General features: G+C 41.5%; 1 protein-coding gene across 2 annotated transcripts in view; it reads right to left on the reverse strand.

Moving 5' to 3' along the window:
* The window catches only part of VIRMA (vir like m6A methyltransferase associated), an 82,399-nt gene that overhangs the window by 41,047 nt on the left and 27,775 nt on the right, over positions 1-13,577 (reverse strand). For both annotated transcript variants that reach the window (XM_066379140.1, XM_066379139.1), the window contains exons 6-8: positions 8,945-9,070; positions 5,419-5,688; positions 1,931-3,071 (exon numbers count right to left, since the gene is read on the reverse strand). In XM_066379140.1, the coding sequence (XP_066235237.1) occupies positions 1,931-3,071; positions 5,419-5,688; positions 8,945-9,070 (1,537 nt within the window). The remainder of the gene's footprint in view (positions 1-1,930; positions 3,072-5,418; positions 5,689-8,944; positions 9,071-13,577) is intronic.

Here is a 13,577-nt window from a genome sequence, read left to right on the forward strand (position 1 = left end):
AGGGTGAATCCCAGTCAGGTGGATCCCAGGCAAGGCGCATGCCCCTGTCTCTCTGCCTCCCCTGCTCTCAAATAATTAAAAATAAAAAAAAGTATTGCCATCATATCAAACTAATACTACCAAAATTATTTCTCTTTTCAAAATTCATTCTTGTTCCTATTTACCAGTTTCTGTTAATAGTTACCCTAGCTAGAAACCTCAATACATCTTTAGCTCTTGCTCGCTGTCTTTTACCTACTAGTTCCAGTTGCCAAGTCCTAGTAACTGCCTTTTTTTTTTCTTTTTACAAATTCTCTTGATAGTAGCATAGTATTTCTTTCTACTCCATGTCACTATATTAAGCCAACTACGTAACACAACTAGTACCTAGAATCTTCAGATTGGCATATCTACCTAATAACTCCAACTTCTCTTCTATTGCAATATATAATTTTAGAACAAAATTTCTGATCATAACACAACTTTGATCATATCGGATACTCAAGATCTTTCCACATTCTAAAAACAAAATTTAATTGTTTTTCTTTTAAGTGAGAGGAAGGGAGAAAGATAGACTCCCCCCAAGTGCCTCAACCAGGATCCACCCAGCAACCTGTCTGGGGCTGAGGGCTGAATCAACGGAGCTATTGTCAGCACCTGAGGCTGATGTGCTAGGTATCCTCAGCACCCAGGGCCGCTGCTCAAACCAATCGACCTCAGCAAGGTATCCTCAGCACCCAGGGCCGCTGCTCAAACCAATCGAGACGCTGGCTACAAGAAGGGAAGAGGGAGAGAAAGGGGAGAGGAAGGGGAAGAGAAGCAGATGGTTGCTTCTCATGCGTGCCCTGACTGGGGATCAAACCTGGGCCGTCCACATGCCGGGCCAACACTCTATCCACTGAACTAACCAGCCAGGGCCAAAATTTAAATTCTTTAACGCAGCATTCCAGATAAAGTCTGATACTTAAATGTACCTCCCCCTCCCTCCAGTTATGGCAGAAGAAACAATATTTAATAGGCTGTTAATTACTTGTTTCCCCTCAGTGACTTATTGAAAATATTACCGGTACCGCTTTCCTACACTCACTACCCTCAGTTATCCTCAGTGTATGACTTTACTTCCTTCTTTACTAAAAATGAAGTGATCAGTGAGAAGTGCCTTGGCTCCTTTAGTGTCCCCATACTACAAATGATCTGCATTTATATACTCATAACGTTTCCTTTTTCTTGTTCAAAGCCAAACGCCTACACTTGTACTCTTCACCTCATCTCCTATCAGATAATTACCCTAGCTATTATCATCTCTTCTGCTATAACAGCTCAAACTAGGGCAAGATCTGTTTCAGCTAAAAACAGGAATGGATCAGTATTGACTTCAGAGTAAACAAACACTATTTTGTTACTGCAGTGTGCCGTAATTAAAAGCAAATTTAATTACAGATATAAGAAATATATAAAATTAAAATAGCCTTCTCCATAGTTATAAAATTATTTACCAGCAAAATACCCCCCCAAAAGTCTTAAAAATTAAAAAATCTGCTGAGGGTGCTGATACTAATAATGGCAAAACGTATCAACATATTTACTAGAAATTTAGATGGCTGAAAACAAATACTAATTGAACCTTAAAGATATGTTTAGCCAGGACTGTAAAAGTTAGTAAAACAGAAGTTTAACTTACAGTACAGATTAGGTAAAAGGAGTTTCACACAGAAAAGCTCTCCTTCCTATGCCATCCTCTTATACCACCTTCCTAGAAGCAACTCAGCAGTTTCTCATTTATTCTTGCTCAGAAATGTGCCTAATATGACATACTTCTCAGTTTCACATCTATTTTGAAATACCAAATATCCTCACACAGTTATGTATTATTTAAAGCATAAAAAATTCAACCACATAAAACTGCCACCAATGACTTATGAATAGTATCTCCAAACCAAAAAAGTCTTACCTGAAGAGAACAGGATATGGATCATCCCTTTCTGGAGGTCCAGTAATACGTGCCATTGTTGGGAACGACTTGACAGGAGGTTGGATCATTGTATGAGGCGCAGTTTCCATTAAATGGAAAACTTCTTCCAAGAGATTAATAAGCTTTTCTATTTCCCCTTCACTTATATTTGAAGATTCCAAAAGATCCATATCCATTGAAGCCTCTGCCTCACTTTCATATTCTGGGTTTGTTCTTTCAAATCCAGTATCTGTGTCATGATCAGGTTCACTGTGGTTAGGAACAGATGAAGTCTTCTCTGCTAAATGGTCACCAAGTCTTTTAATCTCTGACAAAATTTCATAGAAATGGCACTTCTGAAGGATAGCTGAACCAGCAGTGACAACCCTCACAGTCTGATCTAAAAGTATGAGCTCCAAAAGTTTTTGATAGCCAGTTTTTTCACTCTGCTTACCTCTTAAAAAAGCTTCCATTCCTTCTGTCATACTAATGACACTGTCCAAAGCTTTAAAAGCATTTAACTTAAGAGAAGAGGAGACATGATCAGCAAACAGGAGCTCAAATAATCCATTGATCACGCCTGCTTGTAGCAGTCCCATGACTCCTTGAGCTCCACATTCTGCTAGTGAGGACACTAATTTGGTCCCAGCTTTGAGTTGTCGAACATTTAAGGCAATGGGTTGGCGAAGGGCTACTTGTAAATTTAATGCTTGCATAGTCCAGTCTACCAACTGGCCAAGGGAGTCTTGTTTTGTGTTTTTTAACTGCAAATAACTTAATCCTTTTATTATTAAACTTGGAATTTCTTCTAAAGCTGTTACCCATTTTGCACCTCTATCTTCCTGATATAAATCTAACAGTTCAGTTAACTTCACTGAGGCTTCTATTGCCCCTGAATTTTCTTTATCTGGACCTTGATCCTTCATTCTACTGATTTCAATTTCAAAAGTAGTCTTGTATGGACAGCTGAAGTATAAAAGTGGCACAAGTTCCCTATCATACGGATCATATGTCATAGGAGGAACTGAAGCTAAGTCTTCAGCAGTGTATTCAACATCAAAGTTTGGATACTTAAATGTTTCACGTTCCAAGTCAGCAATTCCATCTTCATCACTGGAAATTTGTTCATAACCATCGTCTCCTGAAAATTAGTTTGAATAATATTTAAATATGACATCACTGTTTAATACAAAAATCTGATTAAACAAAAAACAATTTACTTAATAGTATGGAAAATAAGAATTAATGATTTCCTCAACAAAATAAATTTCTGCCCCCATATCTTAACAATTACCCACATTTATCATTTCTAATAATTACAAAGAAACTTCATAAGCAAAGTCTTCTATTTTATCTGTTCACCTTTACAACTACAGGTATCTTTTCCTCACAGAAAAAATAGAAATAATCTAGCTCCATTCTCTCAACTTTTCCACTGTATGTTCTCTGATTAAGAAAACAGCCTGGCCTGACCAGGTGGTGGCGCAGTGGATAGAGCGTTGGACTGGGATGCAGAGGACCCAGGTTCAAGACCCCGAAGTTGCCAGCTTGAGTGCGGGCTCATCTGGTTTGAGCAAAGCTCACCAGCTTGAACCCAAGGTCGCTGGCCCGAGCAAGAGGTTACTCGGTCTGCTGAAGGCCCACGGTCGAGGCACATATGAGAAAGCAATCAATGAACAACTAAGGAGTCACAATGCGCAACGAAAAACTAATGATTGATGCTTCTCATCTCTCACCGTTTCTGTCTGTCCCTGTCTGTCCCTCTCTCTGACTCTCTCTGTCTCAAAAAAAAAAAAAAATTAAGAAAACAGCCTGGCCTGACCAGGCGGTAGCGCAGTGGATGGAGCGTCAGACTGGGATGCGGAAGATCCAGGTTTGAGACCCCGAGGTTGCCAGTTTGAGCGCCGGCTCATCTGGCTTCAGCAAAAAGCTCGCCAGCTTAGACCCAGGGTCGCTGGCTCGAGCAGGGGGTTATTCGGTCTGCTGTAGGCCCACAGTCAAGGCACGTGTGAGAAAGCAATCAATGAACAACTAAGGTGTCACAATGCGCAGCGAAAAACTAATGATTGATGCTTCTCATCTCTCCATTCCTGTCTGTCTGTCCCTGTCTATCCCTCACTCTGACTCTCTCTCTGTCTCTGTAAAAAAATAAAATAAAAAATAAAAAATAAAAAATAAAAGAAAACAGCCTGCCTGAAATCTCACTATTTGCCAAATACAATAAATCTAAAAAGGATTACTTGATGATCTGGGAATGGAGGAAGCTAAAAAAGTATCACTAATCCTAGTTATTTATATTTTGTAAAAGGGCCTTTTTGATACTAAAATAAGCCTCTCTTACTAGACTAACCCTCACCTTTACTATTTTAGAAAAACCAAGGCAGATTATCTGTCGTTTGCATAAATGCTTTAACATTGCGTGCCATTTCTTAGACAAATTAAGAGTCCAGGCCCTGGCCGGTTGGTTCAGCGGTGGAGCGTCAGCCTGGCGTGCGGGGGACCAGGGTTCGATTCCCGGCCAGGGCACATAGGAGAAGCGCTCATTTGCTTCTCCACCCCGCCCCCCTCCTTCCTCTCTGTCTCTCTCTTCCCCTCCCGCAGCCAAGGCTCCATTGGAGCAAAGATGGCCTGGGCACTGGAGATGGCTCCTTGGCCTCTGTTCCAGGTGCTAGAGTGGCTCTGGTCGCGGCAGAGCAACGCCCCGGAGGGGCAGAGCATCGCCCCCTGGTGGGCAGAGCGTGGCCCCTGGTGGGCATGCTGGGTGGATCCCGGTCAGGCGCATGCGGGAGTCTGTCTGACTGTCTCTCCCCGTTTCCAGCTTCAGAAAAATACAAAAAAAAAAAAAAAATACAAAAAAAAAAAAAAAAAGTCCAATAGCTTGAGTATCTCTTACTTTTTGTTTCTAAAGAAGTAAAACCTATTGTAATTAGTCTTCAGCATCATGCTGTCACATATTCCTGTATTGAGATATCCCCCCCCCCCGAATTTCTAAAAATAATGTAGCATTTTGCTAAACTATTTAGGTGGCAAACATCTTTAGGAATTCCACTGAGTTTACACCATCATTCCTTACTTTGAAAACAGCCCACCAAATTCCCAGTCACTATGTATATATTTGCTGCATCACCCTGCTCTGACCAAAGCTGATGCTATCAAGGGGCAATTTATATCATAGCGGGCCAAACAGAATCTCTCTCTCAGGAAACTGGAAATAGAACTGAGATACAGCCAGGTAAGCTGGTTGATTAAAAGATTAAAGCTGTGGGGTGAATAAAGAAACAACAGTTAGTTAAGAGAAAAAAGCAGCAACATAAAGCAAAGAAAATATGAAAACCCAACCTCTAGTCAAAGTCTTGAAGCCCAGTTATATTTCAACCATTGGGTTTCTTGAAAGCCAATCTTAGTTATAAATTCTTCTGCATTGTTCAAAGGCACATCAAGTTAGCTTCTAGCACTTAAAACCAAAAAGTCTAACTAATATAACTTACCTTCACCTTCCTCATCTTCTTCACCTTCCTCCTCTTCATCTTCTTCATCCTCTTCAGGAATACTGTCTACTGTATGACGATCATCCTCATCCTCATCCTCTTCTTCCTCTACATCCACATCATCTTCATCATCTCCTTCCTCTTGCTGTTCCTCTTCTACTTCTCCTTCATCAGAATACTGACCTTCCTGGGGAACAGAATTCCGATCAGGAGAAATGGGCTCAAAGTAATCTTCTCTATGTGGAGCATCCTCTTCCTTGTCACCAGGCACTGAAAATTGATTTAAGGCACAGATTACTTTTTTAAATTATTTTTCAATTACAGTTGACAAACAATATTATACAGCAGGTGTCCCCAAACTACAGCCTGTGGGCCGCAAGCGGCCCCCTGAGCCATTTATCCGGCCCCCACCGCATTTCTGGAAGGGGCACCTTTTTCACTGGTGGTCAGTAAGAGGAGCACTGTACGTGGCGGCCCTCCAATGGTCTGAAGGACAGTGAACTGGCCCCCTGTGTAAAAAGTTTGGGGACCCCTGTTATACAGTGTGTCCGTAAAGTCATGGTGCACTTTTGACTGGTCACAGGAAAGAAACAAAAGATGATAGAAGTGTGAAATCTGCACCAAATAAAAGGAAAACTCTCCCAGTTTCATACCTATTCAGTGCAGTTCGATGTGGGCTCACGCACAGATTTTTTAGGGCTTCTTAGGTAGCTATCCCATATAGCCTCTACAGACTCATCACTGACTGATGGCCTACCAGAACGGGGTTTCTCCACCAAACTGCTGGTTTCCTTCAACTGCTTATCCCACTGAGTAATGTTATTCCTATGTGGTGGCGCTTCGTTATAAACACGCCAATATTCACGATGCACTTTGGTCACGGATTCGAATTTAGCGAGCCACAGAACACACTGAACTTTCCTCTGTACCATCCATATCTCGACTGGTATGGCCACGGGCTGCTCCACTGTATCCACGGTATTACGTCTTCATCTGCGCATGGGCACATGCTGCCACATCATCCTACAGAAACTGGGAGGGTTTTCCTTTTATTTGGTACAGATTTCATTCACATTTCTATCACCTTCTGTTGCTTTCCTGTGACCAGCCAAAAGTGCACCATGACTTTACGGACACATTGTATTAGTTTCAGATATAAATCACAATGATTAGACATTTACATACTTTACAAAGTGATTGCCCTGGCACCATAGTTATTTTAATACTGCTGACTATATTTCCAATGCTGTTCTTTACCTGCCCATGACTACTTTTATAACTGGAAATCTATACTTCTTAATCCCTTTCACCTTTTTATCCATCCCCCCACCCCTCCCATCTGGCAACTATCAATTTGTTCTCTGTATCTTTAAGTTTATTTTGTTTCTTCATTTCTTGCTTTTAGATCCCACATGTAAGTGAAACCATGCATTATTTGCCTTCCTCATGGCTGGGTAAAATACCACTGTGTGTGTGTGTGTGTGTGTGTGTGTGTGTGCAGGCGCGCGTTGTGCAGGCACGCGTTGTGCATGCACGCATATATATACGCACCTCTTCTTTATCCATTTGTTTAGCAATGAACACCTAGATTGATTCCATATGTTGGCTAATGTAAATAATATTGCAATAAACATGAGGTGCTTATATCTTTTTAAGTCATATGATAGTTCTATTTTTATTTTTTTTGAAGAACCTCCATACTGTTTTCTATAGGGCTGTGCTAATTTACATTCTCACCAACTGTGCGTGAGAGTTTCCTTTTCCCCCCTCCACACATTTGTTGTTTGTTAATTTACTGATGATCACCACTCTGAAAGGTGAGGTGATATCTCACTGTGGTTTCAATTTGCATTTCCCTGATGATTAGTGATGTTGAACAACTTTTCATATGTCTATTAGACATCTATATGTCCTTTTTGAAGAAATGTCTATTCAGGTCCTCAAAACACAGATTATTTTAATAGTTTAAATAACTTGAGGCAGCAGAATTGGATACTGTAATTAATGACATTTTGAATAATCTAGCTTATAAATACATTTTTTTTAGCAGGCGCGTATGCGCAGGAGCAGGAGAGAGAGGAAGGGAGAGGGACATGGACAGAGACAGGAAGGGAGAGAGATGCGAAGAATCACCTTAGTTGTTCATTGATTGTTTTCTCATACATGTCTTGATAGAGGGGAGGGCTCAAGCCAGTGACCATGGGGGCATGTCAATGATTCCATGCTCAGCACTTAAGCCAGTGACCTTGGAGTTTTGAACCTAGACCCTCAGTGTCCCAGGCTGATGCTCTATCTACTGTGCCACTGCCTGGTCTGGCAATTTAGCTTATACATTTTTTTAAAAAGGTTGCTTTAAAAAAATTATTAAGAGTATACATTCGCTGACCAGGCGGTGGCGCAGTGGATATAGCGTCGGACTGGGATGCAGAGGACCCAGATTTGAGACCCTGAGGTCGCCAGCTTGAGCGTGGCTCATCTGGTTTGAGCAAAAGCTCACCAGCTTGGACCCAAGGTTGCTGGCTCAAGCAAGGGGTTACTTGGTCTGCTGAAGGCCCACAGTCAAGGTACATATGAGAAAGCAATCAATGAACAACTAAGGGGTCACAATGTGCAATGAAAAACTAATGATTGATGCTTCTCCTCTCTCTGTTCCTGTCTGTCTGTCCCTGTCTATCCCTTACTCTGACTCCGTAAAAAAAAAAAAAAAAAGAGTATACACTGTACAACTTTATATAGTCAGAATTAATCAAGTATATACTATTTTATGTTCTAATACCATAACCTTAGTTCATTTCTTTTGATCGATTGAGTAACTATGCTGACTTTTACTTCTTCTAATACAGTATTTTTACTGATACTCTTCTGTATATACAACATAGCACATTAACACTTTTTGTTTCAAAACAAGTTGGCAACACTTCAAACAAATTAACTGATATTTTAGAAATAAGTTTATCTGCCAACATAAAAACACAAGAAAGTACTGCACAGTAAGAAAAGGGAAGGAATAATCAAGATTTGATTACTAGCATCTAATTTTTTTCTTTAATAAAAGCACTTAATATTAACATTAATCAAGACGGTAAAATAAAAACTGCCCTGGCCGGGTTGGCTCAGTGGTAGAGCATCGGCCTGGCATGCAGGAGTCCCGGGTTCGATTCCCGGCCAGGGCACACAGGAGAGGCGCCTATCTGCTTCTCCACCCCTCTCCCTCTCCTTCCTCTTTGTCTCTCTCTTCCCCTCCCGCAGCCAAGGCTCCATTGGAGCAAAGTTGGCCCAGGTGCTGAGGATGGCTCCATGGCCTCTGCCTCAGGCACTAGAATGGCCCTGGTTGCAACAGAGCAACACCCCAGATGGGCAAAGCATCGCTCTCTGGTGGGTGTGCCGGGTGGATCCCGGTCGGGCACATGCGGGAGTCTGTCTGACTGCCTCCCCGTTTCCAGCTTCAGAAAAATACAAAAAAACAAAAACAAAACAAAAAACAAACAAACAAACAAAAAAAAACTAGCACTGATTTTATTTGTACCTGGTAAAGGCATGGGATCATCATCATCATCATCATCAGGTGGAGGGGGTCCTGGTGGAGTTCTTGGTCCCCTTGGCTGTGGTCTTGGAGGGCTTCCATTAAACTGCTCTTCTTTTTCTCCATCAGCTAGAGTTTTATCAGAGACAGAAAAAGATTTCAAGTTATGGCCCTGGCCAGTGGCTCAGTGGATAGAGAGTTGGTCCAGCACGTAGATGTCTCAGATTCAAATTCCGGTTAGGGTACATATTAGAAGGCACATAGGTAATTTGCTTCTTCCCCACCGTCCCCCTTCTCTCCCTCTTCCCTTCCTGCAGCCAGTGGCTCAATTTTTTCAAGTGTGGCCTCTAGTACTGAGGATAGTTTGGTGGTCAGAGCGGCTCAGCCTCAGCCGCTAAAAATAGTTCGGTACTTGAGCTAGCCCCATATGGGGTTGCCAGGTGAACCGTGGTCAGTATGCATGCGGCAGTCCACCTCACTATCTCCCCTCCTCTAACCATAAAAAATACACACACACGCAGTATGTATTTTTTCAAGTTATTGAAGTATATTGAAATGAATATATTACAAAAATACAGGCCCTGGCCGGTTGGCTCAGCGGTAGAGCGTCAGCCTAGCGTGCGGAGGACCTGGGTTCGATTCCCGGCCAGGGCACACAGGAGAAGCGCCCATTTGCTTCTCCACCCCTCCGCCGCGCTTTCCCTCTCTGTCTCTCTCTTCCCCTCCCGCAGCCAAGGCTCCATTGGAGCAAAGATGGCCCGGGCGCTGGGGATGGCTCTGTGGCCTCTGCCCCAGGCACTAGAGTGGCTCTGGTCGCAACATGGCGACGCCCAGGATGGGCAGAGCATCGCCCCCTGGTGGGCAGAGCGTCGCCCCTGGTGGGCGTGCCGGGTGGATCCCGGTCGGGCGCATGTGGGAGTCTGTCTGACTGTCTCTCCCTGTTTCCAGCTTCAGAAAAATGAAAAAAAAAAAAAAAAAAAAAAAAAAATACAGTTCATCATTTTAGTTTTTCATCTTCAGCATTTATTAACTTTTCTGTGCTAATGTCTAATAGAAATTTTGCTAATTTATATTAATGAAAGATAGAATTTCTGACTCCTACATACCAAAATAGAATGTATATATTTGTGAGCATTATCCCAGAGAAATGAACTTATTTTCCTTCAGGAAGATGTACATGAATGCTCATACCAGCTTTACATGCAACAATCAAAAACTGAAAACTGGCCCTGGCCAGTTGGCTCCGTGGTAGAGCATTGGCCTGGCGTGCAAGAGTCCCGGGTTCGATTCCCGGCCAGGGCACACAGAAGAGGTGCCCATCTGCTTCTCCACCCCTCCCCCTCTCCTTCCTCTCTGTCTCTCTCTTCCCCTCCCACAGCTGAGGCTCCATTGGAGCAAAGTTGGCCCGAGCACTGAGGATGGCTCCATGGCCTCTGCCTCAGGTGCTAGAATGGCTCTGGTTGCAACAGAGCATCGCCCCCTGGTGGGCATGCCGGGTGGATCCCAGTAGGGCGCATGCGGAGTCTGTCTGACTGCCTCCCCGTTTCCAACTTCAGAAAAATACAAAATAAATAAATAAATAAATAAACTGAAAACTACTACCTGGCCTGTGGTGGTATGGTGGATGGTACACTGACCTGGAATGCTGAGGTCACTGGTTTGAGACCCTGGGTTTGCCCAGTCAAGGAACATACTATAAGCAACCAGTGAACAGCTAGAGTGAAGCAACTACTTCCACCCCCCTTTATAACGTCAATAAATATCTTTAAAAAAAATACAAAAAACTGAAAACTACCTAAATGGTCCTTCAATGACTGAATGGTTAAATAGAATGATACATTCATAAAATGTAATATTGTTAAGCAAGAAAAAAGAATGAAATATATTGATGCATGCGACAAATTAATTATGCTGAATAAAAAAAGCCAATCACAAAAAGATACTACTCCATAAGTCCATTTATAAAACATTTACGAAATAACCGTAGAGACAGAGAACAGATTACTGGTTGGTTAGGGATGAGAGAAATGGGCATGGCTATAAAGAGTACCATTAGAGAACATACCAACACTTGTGATGATATAATCAAGTTTTTTGATTGTGGTGGTGGGTATGAAAGGCTAGACATGACATAAAGTTGCACAGAGCTAACACATGTGCGTAAGTGTACACACACAAGTACATACATAATTGATGAATTTGAACAAGCTCTACAGATTGTATCAGTATCAATTTTCTTATTTTGATATTGTACTACAGTAGTAAAAGATGTTAGCACTGGAAGAAGCAGAGAAAGAGTGCAGAGAACGCCCCTGCACATTTCTTTGCAAACTTTTAATTACATAAAATAAAAAGTTAAAAACATACATACACACATATGCATGAAATGTCAATTACAAAATAAGTTAACAAAATGTTACAATAGCTACTATGTGTCAGCCACTGTGATAAAACTAAAGACAAAAGAATAGATCAATAAAACTAAGATCTGGTTGTTTGAAAATATAAACAAAATGGAATGGACAAACCCTTTGCTAGACTCACCAAGAAAAAGAGAATTCAAATAAATTAAAAAAGAATAAAAGAGGAAATACCAGTATTACAACTGAGACCACAGAAATACAAAGGATCATAAGAGACTACTATGAAAAATAATATGCCAACAAACTGAACAACTAGAAGAAATGGATATATTCCTAGAAACATACAACCCATCAAGACTGAACTATGATGAAATAGAAAATCTGAATACATAAATTACTAGTAAAGAAGTTGAATCAGTAATCAAAAATCTCCCAACACACAAAAGTCCAGGACCAGACAGCTTCATTACCAAATATACAAAGAATTAATAGTAATCCTTCTCAAATACTTTCAAAATTCAGAAGTTTCAAAGAAACCCTTCCAAACTCATTTTAAGAGGCCAAAATTACCCAGATACCAATATCTGATAAAAATGCCACAAAAAAGAAAATTACCAGCCAATATCTGATAAATACAAATGCAAAAATTCTCAAAAAAGTATTAGCAAACCAAATTAAATAATACATTAAAAGGATAACATATAATGATTAATAGGGATTTATCCTGAAGATAAAAGGATGGTTCAACATACTTAACTCAATATAATATACCACATTAACAAAATGAAGAACAAAAATTATATAATTAGCCCTGGCCGGTTGGCTAAGCAGTAGAGTGTTGCCCAGCATATGGAAGTCCTGGGTTTGATTCCTGGTCAGGGCACACAGGAAAGTGACCATCTGCTTCTCCACCTCACTCCCTCTCTTCCCTTCCTGCACTCATGGCTAGAATGGTTCGTGCAAGCTGACCCTGGGTGCTGAGGATGGCTCCATGGTCTTGCCTCAGGTGCTAAAATAGCTTGGTTGCTGAGCAACAGAGAAGCAGCCCCAAATGGGCAGAGCATCACCCAGTAAGGGCTTGCTGTGTGGATCCCCAGTCAGGGAGCATGCGGGTGCCTGTCTGCCTCCCCGCCTCTTATTTAATGAAAAAAAATTTTTTTAAATAAAATTATATAATCATCTCAATATAGAAAATGTATCTGACAAAATTCAACATTTATTATAAAGAAAACTTCAACAAATTGCATATAAAAATAACATACTTCAACATAAGAAAGGTCATACATAATAAGCCCAAAGATAATATACTCAACAGTGAAAAACTTAAAGTTTTTCCTCAAGATCAGAAACATAACAAGGACTCAGTCTCGGCACTTTTATTTAACATAGTATTCAAAATTCTAGCCACAGCAGTTAGGCAAGAAAAAAAATAAAAGGCCTCCAAATTTAAAACATGCAGATGATGTAAATAGTAAACCCTAAATACTCCATCAAAAAATTGCTGGAACTTGCCTGACCAGGCGGTGGTGCAGTGGATAGAGCGTCGGACTGGGACGCAGAAAACCCAGGTTCGAAACCCTGAGGCCGCTGGCTTGAGCACATGTTCATCTGGTTTGATCAAGGTTCACCAGCTTGAACTCAAGGTTGCTGGCCTGAGCAAGGGGTCACTCAGTCTGCTGTAGCCCCCCAGTAAATGTACATATGAGAAAGCAATCAATGATCAACTAAGGTGCCACAACAAAAAATTGATGCTTATCTCTCTCCCTTCCTGCCTGTCTATCCCTATCTGTCTGTCTCTGTGTGTGTGTGTGTGTGTGTCTCTCTCTCTCTCTCTCTCACACACACACACACACACACACACACACACAAAATACCTGCTGGAACTAATAAATGAGTTCAGTAAAGTTGCAAGACACAAAATCAATACACAAAAATCTGTTGGGTTTTTATATAGAAAGAATAAACTACCTAGAAATAACTGAAAAGGTGAAAACTACAAGATATTAATGAAAGATATTAAATAAGACACAAACAGCCTGACCAGGCAGTGGCGCAGTGGATAGAGCATTGGACTGGGATGCTGAGGACCCAGGTTCGAGACCCCGAGGTCATCAAGTTGAGCGCGGACTCATCTGGTTTGAGCAAAACTCACCAGCTTGGACCCAAGGTCGCTGGCTTGAGCAAGGGGTTACTTGGTCTGCTGAAGACCCACGGTCAAGGCACATGTGAGAAAGCAATAAATGAATAACTAAGGTGTCGCAACGAAAAACTGA

This window comes from Saccopteryx leptura, chromosome 3, assembly GCF_036850995.1.
Source record: "Saccopteryx leptura isolate mSacLep1 chromosome 3, mSacLep1_pri_phased_curated, whole genome shotgun sequence".
Lineage (NCBI taxonomy): Eukaryota > Metazoa > Chordata > Mammalia > Chiroptera > Emballonuridae > Saccopteryx > Saccopteryx leptura.